Below are 27,870 nucleotides of genomic sequence, written 5' to 3'. Positions count from 1 at the left end.
AACGGTCCACACATCAAGCATAAAAAGAAGATTAAAAAGGAGACACCCAACAGATCTCACAAAGGACATAACCTAACAAACACGATGATGGTACCCCGCTGGGGGTAGCCACCCACATGTTATATTAGCACACCGCTATAATATTTTACCAAATGTCCTACTGGACAAATTGTAAAATTGTAAAATAAATAAATAAAAAAAAAAAAGAAACTTCTGCGTTTGGCCACACGTTGAATAAGTAGTCCAATGCTAATACATATCCATCGCATATATTATATAATTATTTAAAATTATTGCCTCTTAAGCAGAAATATGTTATATTTCGCTCATTGTTGCCAGATAAAATGTTTAATGATATTACCGTGTGCTTTAAAATTTTATGTTGTTTCACGTTAAATACATCATGCACATGGTAACAAAGCATATCCTACTGTCTCGAGGGGCGCATCGCACGTCTTATGCTTAATTTAATTCCATTTAATTCCATAATACTATACTACACTACACATTTTAGGTTGAAACTAACTGCTTGTAATTGGATTGTATGTTGAAGGTTCATATCCCCGTAATTAAGTTAATAAAAAATGAAATAACGGTATCATGAACTAATTTTTATAGCGCAATAAGCAGAAAGTATTGTGGCGGCACTTGACAGTAAACTTCCCAACAGTTTATGTCGCGTGACGCACGACACAAAGACCCTATACCTGCGGACAAGATGATTGCCAGATGTCGATACATTCGTACCGAATATTTCCAGCTAGCCTAAGGACCGCTATAAATCTTAGAATTTATTTTAGCTAAGGTCCTCCAAAGAGACAAACAGTCTTTGTTTATCAGCCTCGAAGTCGACCACCTACCACGGGAACACACGAGAAATCTGCTATCTCGCACGTACGACGCTTCCCGCTAGCAACACCCTCTCAAGGGCAAGTAGCATCCTTTTCCAACGACCAACACGAATTAGCCAATAAGTAAACGTTAACGTACATTTCCCTCACTTTCCGAACCAAAGCTTTTCTCAACGAATCCGATGCCCTCGCATCTTTAGACACATCCCAACACAGTTTTCCTTCGCAGCAGCATCGTGACGGAAAGTCAGTCTGTTACACTAGCGCATCACGAATCATAGCTATCCGAGCTCTAACTTGTAACCGCGCATTCGCGAACCGAATATAATCGCGAGTCCTGTGTCAAGTGTACTCATCGATATTACAGTGAATAAACATTTATCGTTGAATAAATCTGAGTTTTCCTTCCGACCCTTCAGTATATTTCCATATACGTAACCTTCAGAATGTGCGAGTTAAAAATTGTCACAGTTTTATTCTATTGCTGATTTCTTTCATTCTTATGAAAATTATGGAGAGCTAAGGTCTTGTGATACGAGTGACTTGTATTATTCGGAATCACTTGGATGTAATGAAACGCTCTTATTTGCGATATGAGTGAGATATGAAGTGACGAGGGATTATCATTGTAAATATTTATAAAAATACCTGATTGTCCAGCAAAAGATACCAACCAACCAGGGTACGGTTCTTTTAGCGAGCAACAAATTATACTTGGTCGTACTATCGCAACAGTCAATCCTTTGCTATTGTTGGATATTGTCTGCTCTGCAAGATTCTTGGTGAACGTGTATGTATTTGGATACGTTTTTAAAATTCTTTCTTCGAGCAGATTAATCAATTCTTTGTCTTGTCGGTCACATATATCTATCACGAGAGAGGGATCTAGATTCGTGCTGCAAAATTATCAAGCATAAGATAACATGTTTGTCACGCTAAAGTCATTAATAAATTGCAAATTTGACGCATTTAAAGATTTAAAATGCAAAAACGCATAGAATGTCTAATAATATAACAGAATATAATGAAATAATACACAATAATATAGAAAGAATCGAAGATGAAGTACTTGCTGTAATTTTTAGTAAACGAACAAAGTTCTGCTTAGATTCTGTTCCTCAAATCATGTTTATTCATCTTAAAATATGAATTTATAATGATATCCGTGTCTAGTTGTTATCATGTACGTGTATCAAAACAAGTTCATCATTGAATTCAATAAAAAGAAGAAATTAGTAAAAGGTAAAATAATTTTCAATACGTAATTTTTATCATTGACAGATCTTGTATCATTGATTATTTCTTGTGTAAGTTTTCTTAAATTTATACCTGTTTTGACAAGTATTTATCATTTCAATGGAGACTGGCAAGTGTTAATCAGATAGACAAGTAAACAAATTATACTAAGTTATACATTACTTTCATCGTTTATTTATATTTAGAAGTAGGTTATGCACGATATTGAAAAAGTTGTTTAAGGAATGACGAATTATAACTGATTCTTACGTGTAGACCTTTTCCTCGATGTCTGATAGATTCGGATTACTGTAAGCTGTGCTTACATAGACAACGCTAATTACATGCTTGAGTTCCTTGCACAGTTTGATAATATTAGCGGTACCCTTCACGTTTGCATTGACGATCATATCCAATGGTTGATGGAAATTTATAGTGGCCGCAACGTGGAACACTATGTTTACATTCTCTATCAACATATCTCTGTCTTTTTGCAAAAGACCTAAATCTGGTAGAGTCACATCGCCCTCCACGAGATGAATTTTATCGAAAATTGTTGGGTTTTGTGCTCTGACACCATCAAAAATCTGAAGAATATAATATATAAGCTCGGTTCCCAATATAGAATATTATTAAGCATACTAATTTTCTCTTAATACATTTCTGACCGATCAGGAATAAATTTTTTTTTTACGTAGGAAGTTAAGTTGTTAGTTTCTGTTTAACGTAGCCGGTCAACAGTGTGTTAAAAGTGTATGTCTGCAAAAATACGTTGTAATTTTTTTATACGTTTCTAGACTGCTTTAAAACTTGTTCAGTATAATTACGATACTCGCATCTCACTATACAGCTAACGAAGTTTCAAAAAATGTATCTAGCCCAGGTAGTATATGCATACAATTTTGCAGTGCCTACATATTTTCGTAAGTCAGTATAAGCATATTATATTCAAACTATCATATCTCCATGTGACAATAATTTATATCAGAGAGGAAATGAGAGTACTCGCGTTTATGTTCCTGATTATTCCCGGATTAATGTTGCACCACGCGGACAATACTGGAAGATGAGACACGCTAGCATATAGAAGAATCTATATAGTTAGGGACCTGCCCTATTTGATTCTTCACTAGAGTAAACCAGTATCTACTTAGCTTTATGCGGCAAGAACCTATTTAATTGTACGGTTATACGGAAGAGCTCATATGTATTTGTCTGTCCGAGATAGGTAAGTACGAGAATAACAAAATCGTACAATAATTAGACTAATTCTGAGATGCCCAAGAAAGAGAAAGTAACTGTTTACAATGTCTGTTTTAGAGAAGAAATCGCTAAAGACGCTATGTAATTCGCTAATTTCACCTCACGAGAGAAAAGCTTTTCGTCGCGATGATGCTGCAGAGGAAAACTATGATGGGGCGTGTCTAAGGATACGAGATCGTCGGATTCGTGGAGAGATGCCTTCGTTCAGAAAGTAAGGGAAATTGGCGTTGCTGCTAATTGGTCAATCTCCATATCGGTGGTTAGAAAAAGAAAAAATAAAAACCATAAATCTCGAACAAATACCATCGGTTTCAATGGCGACAATTGTTTAATTACACCTAAGGTAGAATCTAAATTACGCTGTTAAGGGATTTTGCCGAAGTTCCAGAGGGAAGGCTCCAATGTCCTTTCATCTCCGACATATATTTTTTTGTTAATTGCTTATTTCTTAAATTTTCGCTGAAAGATTTCGTATCCTCGTTTCATTTTTCACAATCTTTTTTCCGTTCCTTCGCCATTCTTTCGCTGGATGTCAAATGAGACGTATCGTCTGTTCACAATATAAATGTTCATCTTAATATAATCCTCCTAATTTTAACAAAGATCAAACTCCATAGGACCAAAAATTTTCGTTAGTAACGAAAGTAAGCTGGAGTTAAACTGATCAACCTCATATAAGTCATGTGCAATCCGAAACGAGGGTGGACTCTGAGAAAGTATGTCAATAACGTGCAGCTAGTTCGGCTATTGTACATAATTATAATTATTTCGATTTGCCAAATACATATATTCTGCTTATTTTACACTCGATTAATTAATCCCATCAATAAGATAGATGAAAGTGTGGTCAATTACTTTATTTAATTACATCGTTACACAAATTAGTCATTACATTTTCATCTCTTTCCATTTTGCCTACAATCAATTAGTTCTTCTGTTTTCATCGTTTCTGTAAATGAACACGCATGTAAGATAGATATCAGAGATATCATACATTTCATCGGAAATATTATACTGTATGCAACGATTCATTATTAAAAAATTGATACTTAGGTTTTACTACAACAAAAACATTATCGCGACGAAATTCAATCTAATTTTAAATCTAAGACGCTATCGTGTATTGAAAATGTGGCGGATCGGTACCAACAGGACGCCGACAGATCGAGGCATCAACGCGGTTGTCACAGTGGCCGTGGGAATGCAGCGAAAGGATAATTATATCTCACATACCTTAGCCACCGAAACAGTAACTAAGCAGTAACGGAATCCCTATGTGACCGGCATCCAGCGATAACCCCTCCACAGGAACCAAACCCTTGATATAAAAATACCTCCCAAGTCAGTACTCGACATTCTATTCTGTTCTGTTATAACATTCTGTATCGTTACTCTGTCAGTTTCTAATAAATTTTGTAATGACGATCATAATTGAAATACGAATCTCTCACCTTACGTGCGGAACGTGAAATTACCCCGAATCGATATGACACGGTCGTAACTCCTCCCGGGCGATCCGCGGGTACCAACCGTCAACACCAGAGGGCTACTACGACGACAACAAGTCTGTCTGTCTGGCTAGCGGTCGAATATACGGTGTCACGATACAAATACCGCACCTAGCGAAACTCCCTCTACGTCTAAGGCAGGGACTACCGGGTATAGCCTTACTTGACTGATGAGTCCACCGATAGTCCCGGGACGAAACGCGAATTTTCTTTTCACCCGGCAGCGACTACCAACTACCGCACCGGTATTGGATAACTTATCACACAGGTCTTGGATCCTTCCGCAGTACGCGGAGATATGCATGCAAGGGGTCTTCTCGATCGTGCCCAGGTCCCGCATGCATAAAACAATGTCCATCGACGTAGATCTCCCACGGACATCTTCCATCTTTCCAGAACTCACTCACTGTTTTCAGGGCTCTGATATCCCCGAGATACTCGGGGCGAACATGCCGGAAAATGTACGCACGTGCTTTGTTATCCATTTTTATACAGTCTGGTCTCAACCTTTCTGCTGCCGTTAATCCTGACTCTACTGCATCTCAGCAGACCAGGAAAACCAACGAAGCTTCCGTCATCGTCTTCCAGTATTCATAATTGCCTTTACTCAGGGTCGGATTCATATCCTTGTCCACATCACCCATTTTCTCCTGGTCGACCATGGTGTGGTCTCTTCTCGGATAATTTCAGAAAAACACAAAACCTCAACAAATAAATGTCTTTACTGTCGCAGTTTACTGCCCCGGGGCCCATAACCTGTTATTAAATATAGGTTTGGGGTTGAGATATAATTGATTCACACAGATTCAACTTTTGCTTTCTATATTTCACCTCTTCGTACAAAACGTCTGAACACACCGGATACACTTAGATAATTAACACGTGGTCGACTCCTAAGCCAAAAGAGCGTGGTTAGAAGTCGTACCAACTTAGCTTGTAGGAACTAGCGATCATACCAACTTAACGTTTCTCAACAAGGGAATATTCTCCTATTTCCTCGAGAAAAAATATAGAAAATATATACATAGTAAATATAGTAATAATCAATTTCTCTTTCTTGGGCAACCTGCAAATAGCCTAATTATTGTACGATTTTGTTATTCTCATACTTACCTATCTCGGACAGAAAAGTACATATGAACTCTTCTGTATAAATAATGTTTCAACATCTTTAATATATATACGGCTTCCAGTCTTTTAGTATTGCGACAGTATTACGTGTTTTATGATAGTAATTCTAAATTATGAGAAGGGAAAAGCGTAAACAAAAACGTAATATTAATGATACAAAATTAGATAATAGATAACGTTCGAAATCTTAAACTGCTGCCTTGTAAAAGTCTTCATGTGTAAGGAATCAGAAATGAAATAACAAATAAAAATAGATAAATGAATGAGTTGAAAAGCTGCACTGATTGATTTCATGAATGGGAAAGTACGTAAAAGTGGTGATGTCAACTGCGTTTGTTGATGTGTTCGTTATTCACCTAAAAGTTCACTATTATTTATGTCATTCTTCTTGCAGAAAATGAGCCTTTTACTGCAAAAATGTTCGCAGTCAAGAAGTTGATTATCAGTTAATGAATGATAAAATAAAAATTCTGTAGAGAATCGAGTGGGCCATTCTTAGTTTTTCTGTTATCCACCGAAAAATTAACGAGTATATCCTGACACCATTCGAGCTCAAAACAGAATAGAAGTTACTGTTCCAAGTCGCGGTGTTGAACCAAATAGGCAAGAATTGAATTATATCATATTTGCATTAATCGGCTCACATGAACTTACGAAGGTAATTTATTTGTTTCTTGGCAATTGTTCATTAATTTGAGACTTATATAATGAAATTCCAAAAAGCGAGTAGAATATTACTTACGAACCGGATCATCTATTAGCTTCTTAAATCGTTGTTCTATCGTTTGGTTACGTTTCGGCCGGATAAATATAAAAATTGCAGCGATGTGTGAAGACGTGCGTATCAGTTTTTCGAGGAGGCCTTTGCCCACGAATCCTGTCGCCCCTGTCATAAGAACTCCAGTTCCGGCATAGAATCCTTCGATGGAATTCACATTACGTAATTTTTCATTTATCTCGTTTTCATTAAGCTTTGTATTCATTGTACTAAAATCACAGGGCTTCCCCTCTTTCAACCCAAATATCTGCAAATGAATATGAAAAAATAAATCGGAAAATTGATAAATAAAGAATATCGTACAATTTTATATCTTAAATTTCTATATATGTGTTATGTTCAAAAAAAAAAAAAAAAATCTCAGGATAATCCGTACTAAAGGAAAAATGATTCAACGATGATAGTTTATTTCGCGAACTGAGCAAATGTGTAATTTTGTCACAATGCAGTTGTAGAAGATTGATCTTATCATGTATCACGAAATACAGTCTAATTGTTTGTGAGCAATTTATTAAAGATATTAATGCGACACAAAGCACAAGTCCAGGTAATAAGTCTTGCGAAATAAATACGCGCTATCTCAAGAAACTCCGTATATACGTCTGATGCGTCTGTATGCTTATGCTGCGATCGCTGAACTTCCTCGCTCGTCATTTCGTTTGTTTATTTATACTGGTCGGGGGACAGTCGGAAAGTTTGAACTCGACTGCGTTTGACGGTTGAATGTAGCGGCGACATTGTTTTGCTCGGAGTTCATTACTCCTTGTAATACCTGTGACCTAACGGCCATGATACTCCGAACAAAACAACAACAGGATTTGAATTTGTCCTGCTCGCGTGCCGCTACACAGTTCATTTGCTAACTACGGCATTATATGTGTAATCATTAACATTTGACTTCTGCTTTCATTAAATATCGATACTATAACATATTAACATAAAAATTTTTCATTTAAAAGATTTTTCAAATGCTAATGCGTACAAAACGCTATTTAAAAGGAGGAAAAGAGTACAAAAATTCTTGTATAAGAAATATTTCATCTCTATTATCACTCAAATAGCTTGGAATGCTTTAAACGAATATTGTAATATAACTTCCAAGTCGTTTCCTGCAAATTAATATACAGGCTCAATTAATAAAATTTACCACTTTGAAATAATTCACTTTCTGTTGATTTATTCAGAAAATATTTGAAATACAATTTATTGCATTCGAACAAACTGATCAAAAGTATATATTCTGATCTTTTTATGAACTAACTTTTCTGAAATATCAATGTGACCATGAGTTTTTTAAATGATACCGCATATTTTTCTAGTGCTCTGTTGTATCCGCCAAAAACACGAATTCAGCGACCTATAACGATTGAAAAACGGGGAATCTTTCATCGATGTTATGCGATATGTAAACGTGTGTGAGTGGGGGTGTGCATTATTAGCGGTATGTGTTCCAAATCTTCAGTGGCATATATGAAATAGCAAGTAAGTGAAGATAGAGCATGTAAAATTTAGAAGCAGTAGAATTTCGAGCGTAAATCAGCAAGTTAAAGGCAATTATGCGTTTTTCCATTAATATACCATGGCAACACTACAATTTTAACTGGTTATGGACCCAGAATTCAACTATAGACCGTACGTGTGAATTTTTGGAAAGAATAAAGGAAGTTAATGGAAAGGTAAGATGGCTCTATTTGGATATCAAGAAATCGAAAAGCTTTCATAGATTTCAAGATTCTAATTACGAATCGTGGAAGTTGCAAATAAAAAATTTGTAACCGTATGTTTTTGGAAAATAAAATATAAGCAATGGAAGCCTTAAAATTGAAATTAATAGAATAAACAGCAAGCTAAAACGAACGATGAATCAGGAAACTAGTAAAGACACTACATTCTTCGTGAAAGATAAAACATGTCGTAACGAAGAATTTCATTAGCGAGAAAGCCCTATTTTACGTAACCTTGTCACGTAATTTTTAGGGTTGGTTGGTGAAAATAAAATATAGTTGAGTCGTAACACAACAATTAACTTTGTTTTAATCAACCTTTATTGTGAATTCACCAATCACAATGTAACACGCACTGAATTAACATAAATCACAATTCACTCCAACCACATTGTGTAAGACTTAGTTACAACAATACATTAAGTACGCGACTTATAAGGGTAGAGACCGATATAGATATGTTGACTATTCTAAGGATACAGAATAAGTGAAGTTTTACTGACGATACTGTGTCTGACGAAAGCTAGGGGTGGGTGTGTCTAAGGACACGGGACTATCGGATTTGTTGATGACAATTTTGGTTAAGGAAGTGAGGGCAGTAGACACCGTCTCCGATTGGATAATAAGACCAGGTTGGTGGACCAGGAAGGGTTTTAGCCGCCCTCGCGAGAAAGTTGCTAACGGAACATACCAGATGTGAAGAAAACCAACTTTCTAAGCTAACACGTGGTAGACAATTTTTTTTTTTTATTTATTTGTTGAAATTACAATCAATTCTCGCGTTGAGAATTTTCAGTAATTTTTCTAGCGTGGCGCAGTGACATGGCTGTTTATTTACAATAAGTTAATACTTATTATAGATAGGTATAATTTATAAGTATTATAAGTAAGTGCATATGCTTAATTTGGATAATTAAATGAATCTAACGTTTAGGTCTAGCGGGTAGTGCCTCTTCAGCCTGCGAATCTGGTCCGTCGTATCGAGTAGTCCAGTGATTAGGGGGTTTCGGTGTTTGTTGACTCTTTTGCTATATCTGTCGCTATATTTTGCTATTTCCTCTTTGACTGTAGGTATCTTGAGGTCGCGATGGATGGTTTCGTTGGTAACATACCAAGGTGCGTCTATTAAGGCTCTTAGCGTTTTCGATTGGAATCGTTGTAGTATTTCGATGTTGGAGTTACTTGCTGTTCCCCATAGTTCGATTCCGTAGGTCCAGACAGGTTTTATTACGGTCTTGTAGAGGGTAATTTTATTCTGTATGTTTAGTTTGGAGCGTCGGCCCGTGAGCCAATAGAGTTTTTTTTAGTTTGTCCTTCAGTTGCTTCGTTTTATCTGAGATGTGTGTCTTCCACGTTAGTCTCCTGTCCAGGGTCATGCCCAGGTATCGGACTGTGTCCCTGCTAGGAACTGTTGCATTGTTGATGGTGACCTGGGGGCAGGTTTGTTTTCGGAGCGTGAAGGCTACATGTGAGGATTTCTTTTCGTTGACTTTAAAGCCCCATTTGTGAAACCACTTTTCCATGGAGTCGAGGCTTCGCTGGAGAGTGGATGAGGCTATTACCGGGTCTGCGTGGGTAGTTAATAGCGCTGTGTCGTCTGCAAATGTCGCTATTGTTATATCGTTTGATGTAGGTAGGTCGGCAGTGTAGATGGAGTACAGTAGGGGTCCGAGGACACTACCTTGGGGTATGCCGGCTTCTATTGGGAATGTTGCGGAAGTGGCGTCTAGGCATTTAACCATGAATTGTCTATTGGTTAGGTAAGATTTTAGGATGGAGTAGTAGGGGTGAGGTAGGATCTTTTTAAGCTTGTATAGTAGCCCTTCATGCCATACTTTGTCGAATGCCTGTTGGATGTCTAGGAAAACCGCTGAGCAATATTTTTTCTTTTCGAGTGTTTGGCTGATCGTATGAGTTAATCGGTGGATTTGCTCTGCTGTAGAATGATGCTTTCGGAAGCCGAATTGGTGATCTGGGAGTGTTTTCAAGTTCTCTAGGATTGGAAGCAGTCGGTTCGTGAGCATCTTCTCGAATAGTTTGGACAGGGTAGGTAAAAGACTGATTGGGCGATAGGAGCTGGTTTCGTATATCGGTTTACCGGGTTTAGGGATGAGGGTAATCAATGAGATTTTCCAGGCCTTAGGATAGTGTTCCAGGCGAAGGATAGCATTAAAAATCGATGTGATGAGTACTATCCCTTTTGTGGGAAGTTCCTTGATTGCTTTATTGCCTATTAGGTAGTGTCCTGCTGCTTTCTTGGGGTTGAGGCGACTGATTGTTTCTATAGTCTCTGCAGAGGAGAAGGGTTCGATAGGAGGGGACATTTGGAAGGGGGTGTGCAAGTATTCAGTAACGTCCGCGGCAGCTATGGGGGAATGGGGTTTGAATACTTTAGACAAGTATTTAGCAAACAGGTCGGCTTTTCCTATAGGGCTTCGCGCCCATCCACCTTGCGGACGGCGGATTGGTGGGATTATTTGTGGGGAGCGTGTGAGTTTCCTGGAGGCTTTCCATAGTGAGTAGTTGGAGTCGGCTGTGGGGGATAGGCTGGCAAGGTATTTTTGGAAACAGTCGTTTTTATAATTTTTTATGGTTTTGGATAGCTTTCTAGTTGCGTTGTTTAGTTTGCGTTTGTCATCCGGTGTTCTATGGGTCTGCCATACTCTTCTTAGTCTACGTTTTTCTGCTATTTTTTTGGTATGTATTGGGGATATTCTTGTTTGCTGTTAGATGGCTTTGTCGGTGTGGAGAGGCGGATTGAGTTTATTATGCTCGTGTTTAAGTATTCCGTGGCTGCTTCGATTTCTTCCTTTGTTTTTAGTGGGGTGAAGGCTGAGGTTGAGTGTGTAAAGACTTCTCTGAAGAGCTGCCAGTTGGTGTGTTGGTTGTGAATGGAGCCATTAGGTGTATTCTCGATGATTGTTGAACTGACTGTTGCTATCACAGGAGAATGATCAGAGGAGAGATCAGCCGAGGAGTTGATCTGGACGTGTCTTGATGGGATATTTTTAGTTATGAAGAAGTCGAGAAAGTCGGGTATTTTGTTGGTGTCAGTGGGCCAGTATGTGGGTTCGTATGTGGTGAGGTAGTTGAGGTTGTTGTTTATTATGCTGTTTAAGACGTTTTTGCCTCTTGCTGTAACCAGTCTGCTGCCCCATTGGATGTGCTTGGCGTTATAGTCTCCTCCAACTATGAATCTATTGCCCAGGGTGTCCAGGAAGTTATCAAAGTCTTCTTTGGCGATGGAGTGTCTGGGAGGGCAGTATACTGCTGAAGTGGTGATTGTGCCATGACAGTCTTCTATTGCTACGTTTGTTGCTTGGAGGTAGTCTTTCTGGAATGATGGAAGTTCGTAGTGCTTAATACTTGCTTTTATTATTATTCCGGTGCCACCGTGGGCCTTTCCGCTGGGGTGTTGGGTATGGTAGAATTTGTAACCATTTATTTTCAGGTAGCTCTTGTCGGTGAAGTGTGTTTCCGATACGAGCATTACGTCGATTTGCTGGTGTTTTAAGAAGAGTTCTAGTTCAAGTTTGTGTTGCGCTAGACCGTTGGCGTTCCAGAGTGCTATGCGCCTTGGTTTTATTTTGAGTCGGGGCGTGCTAATTTTTCCACGATGAGTGTTAGTAGCGATAGCAAGTGATTTATTTGCTCTGATTGTTTCTCTATTAGCTTATCAAGCCTTGAGGAGTTGTCTGTGTTAGGTGGGTTCGGGACACTGTTTTGGGGAAGATTCCTTTGGCTGTTCGGGTTATTTTGGATGCCTTGTACTGCTTGGGCATAGGAGGTTAAGGTGGAGATGAATTTGGTAGGACTGGGTGTTTGGTTGGTTGAGGGGGTTGGGGTAGTCGTGAATTTCGGCGGGCTGGGTGTTTGGTTGGATACCTCTTTTGCTCTGAGCTTAGGGTACCTGTTCGTGTATAGTGTTTTATATGCTGGGCAGCCTTTGTAGTTGGCAGGATGGTCCCCTTGGCAGTGGATGCATTTCGCTGGGGTTTCCGGTGATTTGGCGCACTGGTCAGTGGAGTGTGTATCTGCACATTCAACACAGCGGCATGTGTGGTTGCAGTATTTTTGCGTGTGGCCGTGCCTTTGGCACCTTTTGCATTGCACTATTTCTTTTTTCACGAGCGGTGGTTCGATCTTTACTATCGCGTTCATTAGGCGACTGATGTTGTAGATTTCTTTATTGTTCGGCTTTTGTTTAATGTCTAGGAAGAATAAGGATAACGGGTCTTTCGAGACTCTATGCCTTATATTACTTACGTTGATGACTTCGTGGCCGAGTTTTGAGAGTTCGTATTTGAGTTCGTCTATGTCTGCTGAGTGGTGTATGTTTCGTAGGACCGGAAAGGCCTTTCCTGTTTGAGTTGGTAGGTGTGGAAGTTGGCGTTCAGGGTTCTGAGTGTCTTGGTGAGTTTTCTGTAAGCTTCTGGGTTCGTCGGCAGTATTTTTACTTTATTGTTACTTATCTTAAGGTTATATTCCTCCTTGCAGATATCTCTCTCTAGGGACTTGATCATTGTCTGTATGTCGATGACGTCGTCCACAATTATTGGTGGGGGAGGGGGGATTCTCTGTGAGTGTTGGTTTGGTGGCGGTTCTACGATTTCCATGGCGTCGTTTGAGGATTCCAATACGGCGAACCTGCTGTGAGTGTTTATTTGCGTTGTTGTTTCTATTTTCCTTTTCTTTGTAGTATTAGCGTCGTTAGTGCGGAGAGTTCTGCTACACTTCTGCCACGGGGGAGGTAGCGCGGGGTAGCTGCGAGTCTGCTCCGGAGAGCCTGGTCGCAATTGCTGTGCCATCATCGAGCTAGTTAATTCGGAATGAGCAACTAGTCGTGAGGCTATGAGGCTAGTATTCGGGTTGGGGTTAGGTGCGTGGGATTTTCTTCTCCCTAAAGGGTAAGGGACACTTGGCTGTGTTCTCTTTCGACGGTTGGGCGACACGTGTTGTTTTCGGACTACGCTGGGCACTAGAGACACGTCTGCACGCTTCGGCACTCCACAGCGAACACGTGGTAGACAATAAACGTAAAGGAAAATCTAAGACAGGAAATACTCGCTCGGTCCGAAGGACCTTAACTATGAAATGCCAAGGCCCCTGGTGGGCACTTAAGACTATTGAGGGTGCGCACCAAGAATATGCAGACATCTGGGTGCCATCCTGTCCGTGGTGTGTGGCCTGGTCTCTGATGTGAATTGACGTTACAACCTCAATGTAATTCGTTTTCAAACGACTTGTTGGAAATGCAACAAGCCAGGACTACGATTGTATAAACAAGTCTCTGCGAAAGTATACGAAACATAAGTATTCTCTGATTGCGTTGATTTTCAGCTATATTGTGAATATTTTGTGTATATTTTGAACAGCATTCCTCTGTATATGTAAGGGGTGGACTCGCTTGGTTTATTTCTTCTATTTCGTGTTAAACGTTTGCCCGCTACTGTATGCATACATATGCCTTATATCGCATTTTTGAATATTTAACGATTTAACGACGACAGTTAAATTTTCGTATGGGATTAGTTCAGTTATAGATCAATTAAAAATATATTTACCAACATATATTTGCTCGTACAACGTAATAAAGCATTTCGGATCAAGCCGTTGTTGCAAAGGGGCGTGCGATACAGCGAATTGTGAGGAGTCGTTAGTTGAGAGTCGAGTTGTGAGGAGTTGAGAGTTGAGTCGAGAGTTTCCGAATTATTTTGAAATGTTATTAGTTATGAATTGTAAATTATCCATTTCATTATCTTAGTTATAGCACATTACTGTATTTAGTTCACGTTAAATAACCATCATTTCCTGTTTAATACATTGTAAATAGATCCATCTATCAATAAACTTAACATATAAAATAGAAATCATTGGAAACCCAAATTTCTAGTATTTCTGAATAAATAAAGCCCTATAATAATACCAGTCAAACGTACGCACAAGTTGTAAAAATCTCGCATAACAGTGCATCGCGGAATCACTTAACCGACAATAATAACAATTATCTAGAACATTTATTACAAAAGTTAGCCGCTCCAATGGCAACTATGTTAAATCTCTCAATGGAACTGCTAACGCTACACAAACTAAACAAAACATAACTCATATCATTGTATGGAACTACAACAGGCTGCACGTAAGATTGCCCGAGCTAAAAGAATACGCATCAAGGAACAAAACGGACATTCTTCTTCTTGCAGATACACACGAAACAAATGAGTCATACTTCAAACTACCATATTGCACATACTGTGGCACTCCTCGCCCGAAATAGCACAGCTCACGGAGGAATTGATAATTTTATCAAAAACAATATAGACCACATACATCTGAGGAGCTGAATGACTTCCTTAAAGTGTTTGAAAATAAATGTTTGATAACTGGGGACTCCAATACTAAACATCATTTCTGGGGTTGACAGATAATAAATAATAAAGGCGTAAAAGTACACCAAAAGATCAGTCCCTTCGACTGGAAGACTCACATTCTGACCGCGAATAATAATAAAATACCCGATATATTGGATATTGGCTGCCACGTGTTGCTCTCCACATGAATCGCAACGTGAGGCAAAAAAGAAATACGTCGAAACTCGCGAATAGCACAAACCACAACTCTGGGCAAGTGGAATTAAAAACAGAAAATTTGAAGGAAATAAAAGATACGACGCGTACAAATATTCCAATATCACAATAAAACAACAAACTTAAAAACATAAAATTATAATATTACTAAACTTAACCTACTACTATCGAAATTGAAATAAAGAACGATGAGACGTAAAACGATGAAAACGCAATCTTAGATCAAAGATATGTGACGGATCGGTATCAATAGGACGCCGACAGGTCGAGCCGCGGGTACCAACCGCCAACACTAGAGGGCTACGACGACAACGAGTCTATCTGTCTAACTCGTTAGCGGTCGAATATACGAGCGATTGATACAAATACCGCACCTAGCGAGACTCCCTCTACGTCTAAGACAGGGACTACCGGGCATAGCCTTACTGACGAGTCCACCGGTAGTCCCGGGTTGCTACTGCCGTCCCTCCGTGTGCTTTTCCTGAGGGATGCTTGGTGTCATATATGGTGTAGTACGGTATTTTTATATAGCTTTTTATTGTGAGGTGTGTTTCTGAAACGAGTAGTATATCGATGTTATTGCTATACAGGAATGTTTTAGTTTCTAGGGCCCTTTGTCGTAGGCCGTTAGAGTTTCAGGCTGCTATTTTAAGCGTGTCTGTTTTTATTTTTTGCTCATCACGTTAGTAAGTAATTGTAACATGACTGTTATCTGCTGTGTTTGCTGTCTGAGGAGTTCGTTTTGTTCGCTTATTATTTTTGTGAGTATTTCGGTGTTTTTTATGGAATGTTTTATTAACCCTTTGATTTCTGTAGCGCTGTTGCTGTGGTTATTCTGTTCTTGATTATCTAAGGGTGACGACCGGTTGACTGCTTGCGCGTAGCTTCGGTTTCTAACGGTGTTGGTATTAGTGTGGTTATTGTTCATTACATGCTGTGCATTTGGTGTTGACATAGATTCTGTGTTGTCCTGTTGCGTGTGGAAATTGTTGTGTGTCCTGTTACGAGGCGGCGGAAAAAGTTTACCTTGAAGTTGTTTTCTTGCTAAACAGCATTTGTAACTAGCTGGGTGATTTCCACCGCAATTGTAACATTTTACATCATTTATTTTCCCCGTGTATGGGCAGTTCGCTGTTAGGTGCTTTCCTGCGCATTTGACATACGCGGGATTCCTGTTGCAGTAATTTTTAGTGTCCATATTGTTGACACCTCATGCATTGTGGTATGCCTTTTTTGTGCCTGGGTGGCTCGACTGTGATTAATGTGTTAAAATTTTTTTTAATATCGAAAATTTCCTTGCTGTTATCTTTAGGTTCTAATTCTATTAAGAATAGCGGTAGTGGTTACTTCGTATCGTACCTTGTAATATTGTTTATATATCTTGTTTGGTGGCCAATATTTGCTAATTCGTCACATAGTTTTTTTGTGTTAATTTTTGGATGCAGTCCTCTTATAACTACTTTGTAGCTCCTTCCCGTTTTGAGTTGGTAGGTGTGGTATATAGCATTTTTTCCCCTTAATTCTTTTATAACTTTCCTATAATTTTCTGGTGTGTTTGTTTGGATTTTTACCTGTTCTAATTTTGTTTGTTTTATTGTGTAGTTATCCTTTCCAACAATATTGTTAAGTTGATCAATAAGCGGGTCTATTATTTGCGCCTCGACAAATATTGGTGGAGGTTTTGTAATGTGTGTTGATTGAGTTGTGGTATTGCTTGTTGGGTCGTCGTCTAATCCTTCTCTTAGCGAGCTGAAGGAGTTTCTTAGCGGTAATCCTTGCAGCCATCGCTGCTTTTCCGTATTTAGATTATCTGTTATCTGTCTTTTTTCGTTATCGCTGGCTACCTTCCAGTTTTCGTCCTGTTGAGTTGTTACTTTGTTGATTTCTATGTCAACTTCTATTGTGGCTGAGCAGTCCTGTCCTTGGTCTGTTGGTTGACTTGTTTTTGATGTATCTGTTGTTTTGTATATGTAGTATTGATCTTGTTTGTTTATAATTTTTATTGGTGCAATATTTTCCATGGTAGGTTTGCTAGTCTTCTTAATAGAAGACACGGGTTTCCACCATTTAGCTATGGGCGTAGCCGTTCTTAACTTTCTCTTCCCCACTTGCCGCATTTTCTCTGAAGCACTGTTTTACACGCCCGTTTAGCTCGGCTGCTCGGGCAAAACTATAACTCCAACATTGAAATACTTCAACGTTTCCAATCGAAAACGCTAAGATCCCTAATTGATGCACCTTGGTATGTTACCAACGAAACAATACACCGCGACCTCAAGATACCCACTGTCGAAGAGGAAATAGCAAAATATAGCGACAGATATAGCAAAAGAATCAACAAACACCGAAACCCCCTAATCACTGGACTACTTGACACGACGGACCAGATCCGCAGGCTGAAGAGACACTACCCGTTACACCTAAACGATAGATTCAACTAGTTATTTAAATTAAGTAACATCTACTTATGTACAATACTTACGTACAAATTATACTTATCTATAATAAGTAATAACTTACTATAAATAATTAGCCATGTTACTGCGCCATGCCAGAAAAATTACTGAAAATTCTAAACGCGAGAATTGATTGTAATTTTAATAAATATTAAAAAAAGAAAAGAAATTCCGCATATTCATGGATTGTCACATGACAATTATCCCATGATAGTTTTTAGTATAAACTTGGAGTTAGTCAGTTTTTCAGTTGAGAGGCAGTCAGTTTCCTTGAAGTTGAATAAGAAATAAAGAAGTGATTTAAGAGTTAATACCAAATTTAGAAAAACAGTAATCTTTGCGAAGCCAAGTTGTTGTTTTTATTCCAGTCTTTGAGTAACGTGAAGAAGTAAAATCGAGCGTTTATTGACCATCAACGATTCATATAGTCAGTCTTCCAACAACTATACTAACTTAGAATGATATTCCAGGATTGCGATAGGCTATACATAAAAGCGGAAATATGTAATTACGATAATAAAGAATTTAGAAAATACATCCTGAACCTTAATATCACCGAAATATCACATTACTCCTTATGGAAAGCGATCAAAAAAGAACAAGACCAATACAAGCTGCAAGGCCAATCAAAACTCCAACAGGAACATGGGAAAGATCACACGAAGAACAAACGAAGGGTTATGGCTGATAACCTCCAAGAAGTCTTCACTAATAAAAGTCCTTTCACTATTGTCAATTCTATCAACAATAGTTGAGAAGGAAATATACACAAAAATCAGTAGTATTGTCAACAGCAAGGGACTCCACCGCAAAGTCATGAATTTGGATTCCGAAGATAGCACAACACTATTGAACAAACCTATCGCATGATCGAACAAATACTACGAGCACCAGATGAAAAGAAATATTGCACTCCACTCTTTGTTGATGTTGAGTGACATCAACGGTGCTAGACATCAGAAACTACTAGAAAAAATACAACTCCTTTTGTCCACCTCACTGTATGTACTAATACACAAACAACAGATATTTCTATGTGAAAATCTAAGGCACCATCTCTGACATTCGCGTAATTGAAGCAGCTGTGTCAGAAGGAAACGTTACTTGTCCGTTTATTATACATAATCTATACAAACTCACACCCACCCACAAAAATACTCAAACGTTAACGAATAAAATTGGCAGTAAATAAAGTCAAAGTAAAAGTCAAAGTAAAGTCAAAATAAATGTTGGAAAATATTTGGAAGGTACCTCTGCAAACAGGCAGTCTGAAATTAAATCGTAACACAGCACTACAAACAAATTCAACAAAATGTCGTCATTCTTCACTTCGCTTTGACAACAAACTCACTTTGCATCAATATATTAAGCAAAAAATAAAACACCAAACAAGTTACAAATCGACAAACTAGCTCAAATGCTGAGAATCCAAGCTCCACAGAAATAACAAAATGCTCATCTATGAAAGTATAATGAAATCAATTTAGACCTATGGTATTTAACTCTAGGAAATGACAGCCAAATCGCACGTGCAAAAGATGGTAGGTGAACGAGCCAAATACTACGTGAGATAATAGATTCACCCTGCTACGTCAGAAACGATGACATACGCAAAGAATTACACGTCTGCTCTGGACAGCAAGAAATCATACTATCCACAAAAGTATTGAGTATTGAGAAATGTTTAAAATAATACTTTGGTTTTTTAAATGAAACTATACACAGTATTTCTTTTACACAAGTATATGGATTCTTCGGAACATCTCACATTAAAAAGTGTGAAGGTACAGTATTGAAAAAATCAACAACTTCCGACTTCTACCAAATGAATTCTACCACATGTGAACTGCGGACCGGCCCTGCTAGCTGAACCGGCCGGCACATAAATGTTCTTTCTAACATTTCAGAATCGTAACCATTTAAAACCCAACAATATACAATCACTCACATTAATGATCAGGACCATGGTGTGTGAGATATTTTATTAAATTACTATATGTATTTCTCTATAATAATGCAGGAATACTTCTCCTGAGACAGCCCGTTTCATGCCTGTTCGTATCGGTCCCAAGTGGCAATGTTTAACAAGTGGCACTTACCGCGCGAAAAAGACCCTTCCGTGCTTCTTATTCCAGCAGCGTAAGCAAATAATCGAACTAGTTCAAGATACTCGCGTTGACAGTTCGTTCTGTATATATAGAAATGCCAAACTCGCGTGGTTTCACTTTGACGTCCGTCCACGTTGATGATTGCACGAAGAATATCCAAATACAGTAAATCGCAAGAATATTTGTATCTCGCGAACTGCAATAATTGAACGATTGATAATTATTTACATTGCAAATTTCCAGATTCTTTTTGTAAGGAACGTATGTTGGAATTATACAGCTTTCAAACTTATATAATATTGATACACTCCACGTGTACCTATTCCAACCGTGGCCGGTCAAATGACTATATTTATATATTTATAAAGCAACTATATTTCCTAGTATAGAATGAATATAATACCTAATTTGACAGTAAAAAATATAGTTCCCTTCATTCAGAAAGAAATAACGTATATTTCATTTTCTTTCGCCGCACTTTTTACAAATTATAGTCTCACTGTTAGTCTATATAATATTGTTAGTCTCACTGTTTTTCACATATCTTATCATGCATATTTTCTGTTCGCGTGAAACGGTACTTGTATTTTCTACTGGTTTTGCTGGATCACCTTTGCGTAGCTATTACTCTTTTTCATATTCGGTGGTAAGTTTTTCTCTCAACTGAAGTGAAAATGCTTGCCCCGAAAGTTTTTCTTCCTACATTCCTACACTGAATTTGATACTATTATATAGTCTAATAGTCTCCGGTATATGAACATTATTTTTTCTTGTATTTCTACCAAAAATCTGTGCTATTTTATTTGGTTTAGATTTGCAAATTGTCAGAGTACAGTTGTCTGAACAATATAATTTTGTTGAGAAGCGTGTCATATTGCGATTTGTCTGTTTTGCCAATTTTAACAACTCCGTTCTGTTTGTTCGAATTGTTCCAAAAACAACACTACACTAATGTGCTACTAATTTTATAGTGACAAACTCTCCAAACGAAAATGAATGTTTTCTCCCTATCTTTTCCCAAATATGGAAAGCTGTTTATGATATATTTGCTATTTACATCGGATGGCAACTACAGTTTGATACCAAATTTGTCAGGTTTACTGGGCATTTACCGAATAAATTTACACCTTGCTTTTGCCAAAAACAATCGTTCATCAACAGTAATATATGATCCTGGTTTATAATATTTTTGACTGTGCTTAATAGTTAAGTCGATTAATAACTCATAACCATTGAATTCTTCGTGATTTTATTAGTATAGAACATGTTATTAAATATCGTCGATATTTCACATCTCACTGGTTCGTGACAGTTGTAAAAATTTTCATGTTCACATACTTGTGTCACTACTACGCGGCCAATCTAGTCTAGCACACAAAATTATACATATCTCAATAATAGCTTACTCTTCTCCGCCCAATCAGACGAGTTAGTAAACGTAAACAAAACTATTATTCAATTATTATTATTTCAATTATAGCCCGCTTTCCTCACACACTTTAATTTAAGAACTGTTCTCAAGCAAGCAAGAATTCTGGTACTTTATTTTGCTATAAACTGGATGATAATTATACCTGTATATACCAACATAAACATGCATCAATATACCTGCTTATACCAATCTACAGTTGTAAATGAGGTACAAATTATTTTCTCTTTCCTCGAATTATTTAAAAACGTCTGTTGGAATACAACGATATTACACACATAGACACATATAATCTTATACAGACACCTACACGGGCATTTGAGCAGGTCACTTACACAGGTCATACTCACTACTATATAGAGAGTGAGATTCAAAATCTTCTAAGGGACCATGGGTCACTACATACAGTCAGTCTGAGAGTAATTGGCCAACTGTCAACGATCCATAAATTCTTTACCTGCACACTTTGTTAATTATACCATATCACTCACTTATATTTTAGATACATTTGGTTCTGTAATTCTGTTTAATAAATATCACCTAATATTATTTCAACATAAACATCGTGTCTTATCTTAACTTTAAGATTAAATCCTAACAACGTCATTAATCAAAAAAATCTTTTAACGTGCATCATAAATATACATATGTTCTCAATTCATACATATACATAAATGTACCATGTAGGTAGATGAAGTTGAGCAAAGTGCAACATTTATTATCTCACAACTAATAAGCTGTTCCGTATACTTCCTTAAGGTATCCATTGTAGAGATTTGAAAACCAATGCCGGCACATACGCTGGCACAGGCTTTCGGCGGAGTTCACTACAGCAGGGAAGGTTGTTCTTCACGAATATCGCGGCTATTAAGCGAGTCTACCTCTTATATGTATAGAAAAAAGTTATTCGAAATGTTGAGCTTTCCAACATATCTAAAAGTCATCAAAAGCGGTGTCTAGTCAGCTTTTTACAATTTAACAAAAAGATTAAAAAATGCTTTTATCCGGTAAATAACTTTCGTACTCTGTTTTATCATTTACAGACTGCATAGTAATTATGTTACAAAATTATAAATGCTTATGTCAACTTATACTTGCAAATATGCCATAAATTATTCTCCTTTGTAGATCATTCTATATTCTTCTTCCTGCATTAACGTCAGACAATGTATATTATTTATGACTTATGACTTATGACTTATGACTTATGACTCGAGGATAGCCTTCGTTCAGAAGGTGAGGGAATTTGGCGCTGCTGCTAATTGGTCAATCTCCACATCGGAGGCTATCCTCGACGCATCCGATGATCTCGTGTCCTTAGACACACCCCATTATAGCTTTCCTCTGTGGCACCATCGGGACGGGAAATTCATTCTCTCTCGCCATCTCATCGACGAAAAGAGTAACACCTTACGACCAGGGAACATTACGCGTCCGACTTAGATTTTGTGAGCACGTTCATTTATCATCCCTTCGACCGCGGATTCGTTATTGAACCTAGGATCATTGTCATTAGTTTCTCGAGTATCTAATTACCACGGTTACTTATCTGGTTCTATGATAATCGTATTTGCGCTTGTCAATGTCTTCTCTATTGCATAACGACAACGTGTAATCTAAACGAAGATTCGTTTCACGCCCCTAACCTTAATCCTAATGTAAACCCGACATATATATTTGTATCATGTATATAATGTGTATTTGTCGGGTTTACATTAGAATCAGGGTTAGGGGAGTGAAACGAATCTTCGTTTGGATTACACGTTGTCGTTATGCAATGGAGAAGACATTGACTAGTGCAAATACGATTATTATAGAACCGGACAAGTAACCGCGGTAGTTAGGTGCTCGAGAAACTAATGACAATGATCCTAGGTTCAATAACGAATCCGCGGTCGACGGGATGATAGATGAACGTACTCACAAAATCTAAGTCGGACGCGTAATATTCACTGGTCGTAAAGAGTTACTCCTTTCATCAATGAGATCGCGAGAAAGAATGTCTTTCCCGTCCCGATCATGCCACAGAGGAAAACTATAATGGGGTGTGTCTAAGGACACGAGATCATCGGATTCGTCGAGAATAGTCTTCGTTCAGAAAGTAAGGGAAATTGGCGTTGCTAATTGGTCAATCTCCTTATCGGTGGTTAGAAAAAGATGCTAGCCGCCCTCGAGGGAAAGTTGCTAGTGGAAGACGCCGCTCGTTGAAAAATATGTCTCCCCTATCTTCCCGTAGTTGGGACAAAGACTGTTTGTCTGTTTGAAGGACTTTAGTTAACTAAACCTTAAGATTTATAACGGGCCCTCGAGCTAGCCGAACATGTACTGCGGAGACGCATCGACATCTGGCAATCATCTTACTCGAAGAATAGGGTCTGCGTGTGGCGAGCCACAGGACAGAAACCGTTGGAATGTTTACTGTCGCGTGTCGCCACGAATATTTCTTTTAAGGAGAGCTATAGAATTACTCCATACCTTTGTTAGACAAAGCGTTCATCCCGTGACCGCGGCTACGTTCGGCGACTGACTGTCGCCTCGAGCCCAAGCTCATTACCACAACTCTCGAACAATTACAATCGGGTTGAATAACTACAGTTGTTCAATTACAGCTATAGTAGACTCTAGGTTACAATGTTGCGGGATTATCCAAAATTCCAAAGGCTCCGGTGTTCTTTCATCTCCGACATATTGTTAAACATACTTCATTGTTTTTTCCTATCACTATCACGATCTACACCTCATATATATCATTTAATAAAATTAGAATCCAATTCTAGTGTGGAAAAATTTGCTTACGACAGCTCTCATAATTCTACAAAATATACACCATATTAAACTTCTAAGTCATAAGTAATATATATTGTCTGACTTTATTTATTTATTTATTTATTTATTTATTTATTTATTTATTTATTTATTTATTAAAATTACAATCAATTCTCGCGTTGAGAATTTTCAGTAATTTTTCTGGCGTGGCGCAGTGACATAGCTGATTATTTATAATAAGTATTTTCGCACGTTCACGGGGAGACACGATCTCGAAGAAGTGCGCCAACGGGAGTCGTAAATTCCCGTTACGATTTGCTAATCGACGCCGCGAATCGTTCGATCCCTTATTTCTTTTGGGATAATAAGGGTAGTTAAATAAAAGATAATGCTGCTGCTAACAGGTTATTATATATTTTCACAAACCAACAACTTCCGTGCAACACAAAATGAATATTTGCTATGAGATGACTACGAATGAGTGCGACCTGATTCTCTAGTCGGATTATCGCGTATAATGATGGATTTGTCGACTCACTGTATTCGAATTGTTGACTGCTTGACGAGATGCTTGATTGAGACTGACTGATCTTCGGGTGTAAACCCGGTCGAAGGATGTTGACTGTTCGAAGGATGTAAAATCAGTGATGTTCGGAGACGATGCTATGGCGGAGGAAAGCTAAGGATGGGTGTGTCTAGCACACGGGACCATCGGATGTGTTGGTGACGATTTTGGCTAAGAGAGTGAGGGAAATAGTCTTCGTTGTTAATTGGTTAAACGAAGGGTCTTAACCGCCCTCGAGAGAAAGTGGTTAGTGGGAGGAAAGTTGCATCATACGTGAGAAAAACCAACTTTCGCTTGTCAAGCCGTAGTAGACAAAGGTCTTTAGAAATGCTTCGGAAACAGACGTTTGTTCAGTTTGAAGGACCTCGACTAGGAAATTCCTAAGATTTATGGAAGGTACTTGAGACTATTGAGGGTACGCAGTGAGTATCCGAAGATATCTGGTTGCCATCTTGCCCGCGGTGTGTGGCCTGGGCTAGGTAGAGTGTTACGCGACGTAACAATAAGTTAATACTTATTATAGATAAGTATAATTTATAAGTAAGTATTATAAAGAAGTAAATATTACTTAATTTAGATAACTAATTGAATCTAGCGTTTAGGTCTAGCGGGTAGTACCTCTTCAGCCTGCGAATCTGGTCCGTCGCATCAAGTAGTCCAGTGAAATTGTCTGACGTTAATGCAGGAAGAAGAATATAGAATGATCTACAAAGGAGAATAATTTATGGCATATTTGCAAGTATAAGTTGACATAAGCATTTATAATTTTGTAACATAATTACTATGCAGTCTGTAAATGATAAAACAGAGTACGAAAGTTATTTACCGGATAAAAGCATTTTTTAATCTTTTTGTTAAATTGTAAAAAGCTGACTAGACACCAATTTTGATGACTTTTAGATATGTTGGAAAGCTCAACATTTCGAATAACTTTTTTCTATACATATAAGAGGTAGACTCGCTTAATAGCCGCGATATTCGTGAAGAACAACCTTCCCTGCTGTAGTGAACTCCGCCGAAAGCCTGTGCCAGCGTATGTGCCGGCATTGGTTTTCAAATCTCTACAATGGATACCTTAAGGAAGTATACGGAACAGCTTATTAGTTGTGAGATAATAAATGTTGCACTTTGCTCAACTTCATCTACCTACATGGTACATTTATGTATATGTATGAATTGAGAACATATGTATATTTATGATGCACGTTAAAAGATTTTTTTGATTAATGACGTTGTTAGGATTTAATCTTAAAGTTAAGATAAATAATCTGTGGAAGACACGATGTTTATGTTGAAATAATATTAGGTGATATTTATTAAACAGAATTACAGAACCAAATGTATCTAAAATATAAGTGAGTGATATGGTATAATTAACAAAGTGTGCAGGTAAAGAATTTATGGATCGTTGACAGTTGGCCAGTTACTCTCAGACTGACTGTACGTAGTGACCCATGGTCCCTTAGAAGATTTTGAATCTCACTCTCTATATAGTAGTGAGTATGACCTGTGTAAGTGACCTGCTCAAATGCCCGTGTAGATGTCTGTATAAGATTATATGTGTCTATGTGTGTAATATCGTTGTATTCCAACAGACGTTTTTAAATAATTCGAGGAAAGAGAAAATAATTTGTACCTCATTTACAACTGTAGATTGGTATAAGCAGGTATATTGATGCATGTTTATGTTGGTATATACAGGTATAATTATCATCCAGTTTATAGCAAAATAAAGTACCAGAATTCTTGCTTGCTTGAGAACAGTTCTTAAATTAAAGTGTGTGAGGAAAGCGGGCTATAATTGAAATAATAATAATTGAATAATAGTTTTGTTTACGTTTACTAACTCGTCTGATTGGGCGGAGAAGAGTAAGCTATTATTGAGATATGTATAATTTTGTGTGCTAGACTAGATTGGCCGCGTAGTAGTGACACAAGTATGTGAACATGAAAATTTTTACAACTGTCACGAACCAGTGAGATGTGAAATATCGACGATATTTAATAACATGTTCTATACTAATAAAATCACGAAGAATTCAATGGTTATGAGTTATTAATCGACTTAACTATTAAGCACAGTCAAAAATATTATAAACCAGGATCATATATTACTGTTGATGAACGATTGTTTTTGGCAAAAGCAAGGTGTAAATTTATTCGGTAAATGCCCAGTAAACCTGACAAATTTGGTATCAAACTGTAGTTGCCATCCGATGTAAATAGCAAATATATCATAAACAGCTTTCCATATTTGGGAAAAGATAGGGAGAAAACATTCATTTTCGTTTGGAGAGTTTGTCACTATAAAATTAGTAGCACATTAGTGTAGTGTTGTTTTTGGAACAATTCGAACAAACAGAACGGAGTTGTTAAAATTGGCAAAACAGACAAATCGCAATATGACACGCTTCTCAACAAAATTATATTGTTCAGACAACTGTACTCTGACAATTTGCAAATCTAAACCAAATAAAATAGCACAGATTTTTGGTAGAAATACAAAAAAAAAATAATGTTCATGTACCGGAGACTATTAGACTATATAATAGTATCAAATTCAGTGTAGGAATGTAGGAAGAAAAACTTTCGGGGCAAGCATTTTCACTTCAGTTGAGAGAAAAACTTACCACCGAATATGAAAAAGAGTAATAGCTACGCAAAGGTGATCCAGCAAAACCAGTAGAAAATACAAGTACCGTTTCACGCGAACAGAAAATATGCATGATAAGATATGTGAAAAACAGTGAGACTAACAATATTATATAGACTAACAGTGAGACTATAATTTGTAAAAAGTGCGGCGAAAGAAAATGAAATATACGTTATTTCTTTCTGAATGAAGGGAACTATATTTTTTACTGTCAAATTAGGTATTATATTCATTCTATACTAGGAAATATAGTTGCTTTATAAATATATAAATATAGTCATTTGACCGGCCACGGTTGGAATAGGTACACGTGGAGTGTATCAATATTATATAAGTTTGAAAGCTGTATAATTCCAACATACGTTCCTTACAAAAAGAATCTGGAAATTTGCAATGTAAATAATTATCAATCGTTCAATTATTGCAGTTCGCGAGATACAAATATTCTTGCGATTTACTGTATTTGGATATTCTTCGTGCAATCATCAACGTGGACGGACGTCAAAGTGAAACCACGCGAGTTTGGCATTTCTATATATACAGAACGAACTGTCAACGCGAGTATCTTGAACTAGTTCGATTATTTGCTTACGCTGCTGGAATAAGAAGCACGGAAGGGTCTTTTTCGCGCGGTAAGTGCCACTTGTTAAACATTGCCACTTGGGACCGATACGAACAGGCATGAAACGGGCTGTCTCAGGAGAAGTATTCCTGCATTATTATAGAGAAATACATATAGTAATTTAATAAAATATCTCACACACCATGGTCCTGATCATTAATGTGAGTGATTGTATATTGTTGGGTTTTAAATG

At 37.7% G+C, this 27,870-nt stretch overlaps 1 protein-coding gene across 2 annotated transcripts in view; it reads right to left on the bottom strand.

Annotated features, from left to right (window-relative positions):
• LOC117160795 (fatty acyl-CoA reductase 1-like) overlaps positions 1–27,870 on the bottom strand; it is a 122,447-nt gene that overhangs the window by 8,581 nt on the left and 85,996 nt on the right. Inside the window, exons 1-4 of one of the 2 annotated variants that reach the window (XM_076622732.1) lie at positions 19,634–19,770; positions 6,736–7,014; positions 2,358–2,674; positions 1,500–1,747 (exon numbers count right to left, since the gene is read on the bottom strand). In XM_076622732.1, coding sequence (XP_076478847.1) covers positions 1,500–1,747; positions 2,358–2,674; positions 6,736–6,972 — 802 coding nt within the window. In that variant the 5' untranslated portion in view covers positions 6,973–7,014; positions 19,634–19,770. Of the gene's footprint in view, positions 1–1,499; positions 1,748–2,357; positions 2,675–6,735; positions 7,015–19,633; positions 19,771–27,870 lie in introns of those variants that run through there. The other variant, XM_076622733.1, reaches the window with a different exon arrangement.

Source organism: Bombus vancouverensis, chromosome 11 (genome assembly GCF_051014615.1).
Source record: "Bombus vancouverensis nearcticus chromosome 11, iyBomVanc1_principal, whole genome shotgun sequence".
Lineage (NCBI taxonomy): Eukaryota > Metazoa > Arthropoda > Insecta > Hymenoptera > Apidae > Bombus > Bombus vancouverensis.
Note: the sequence above shows the minus strand (reverse complement) of the source record. Positions and strands in the feature narration are given on the sequence as shown.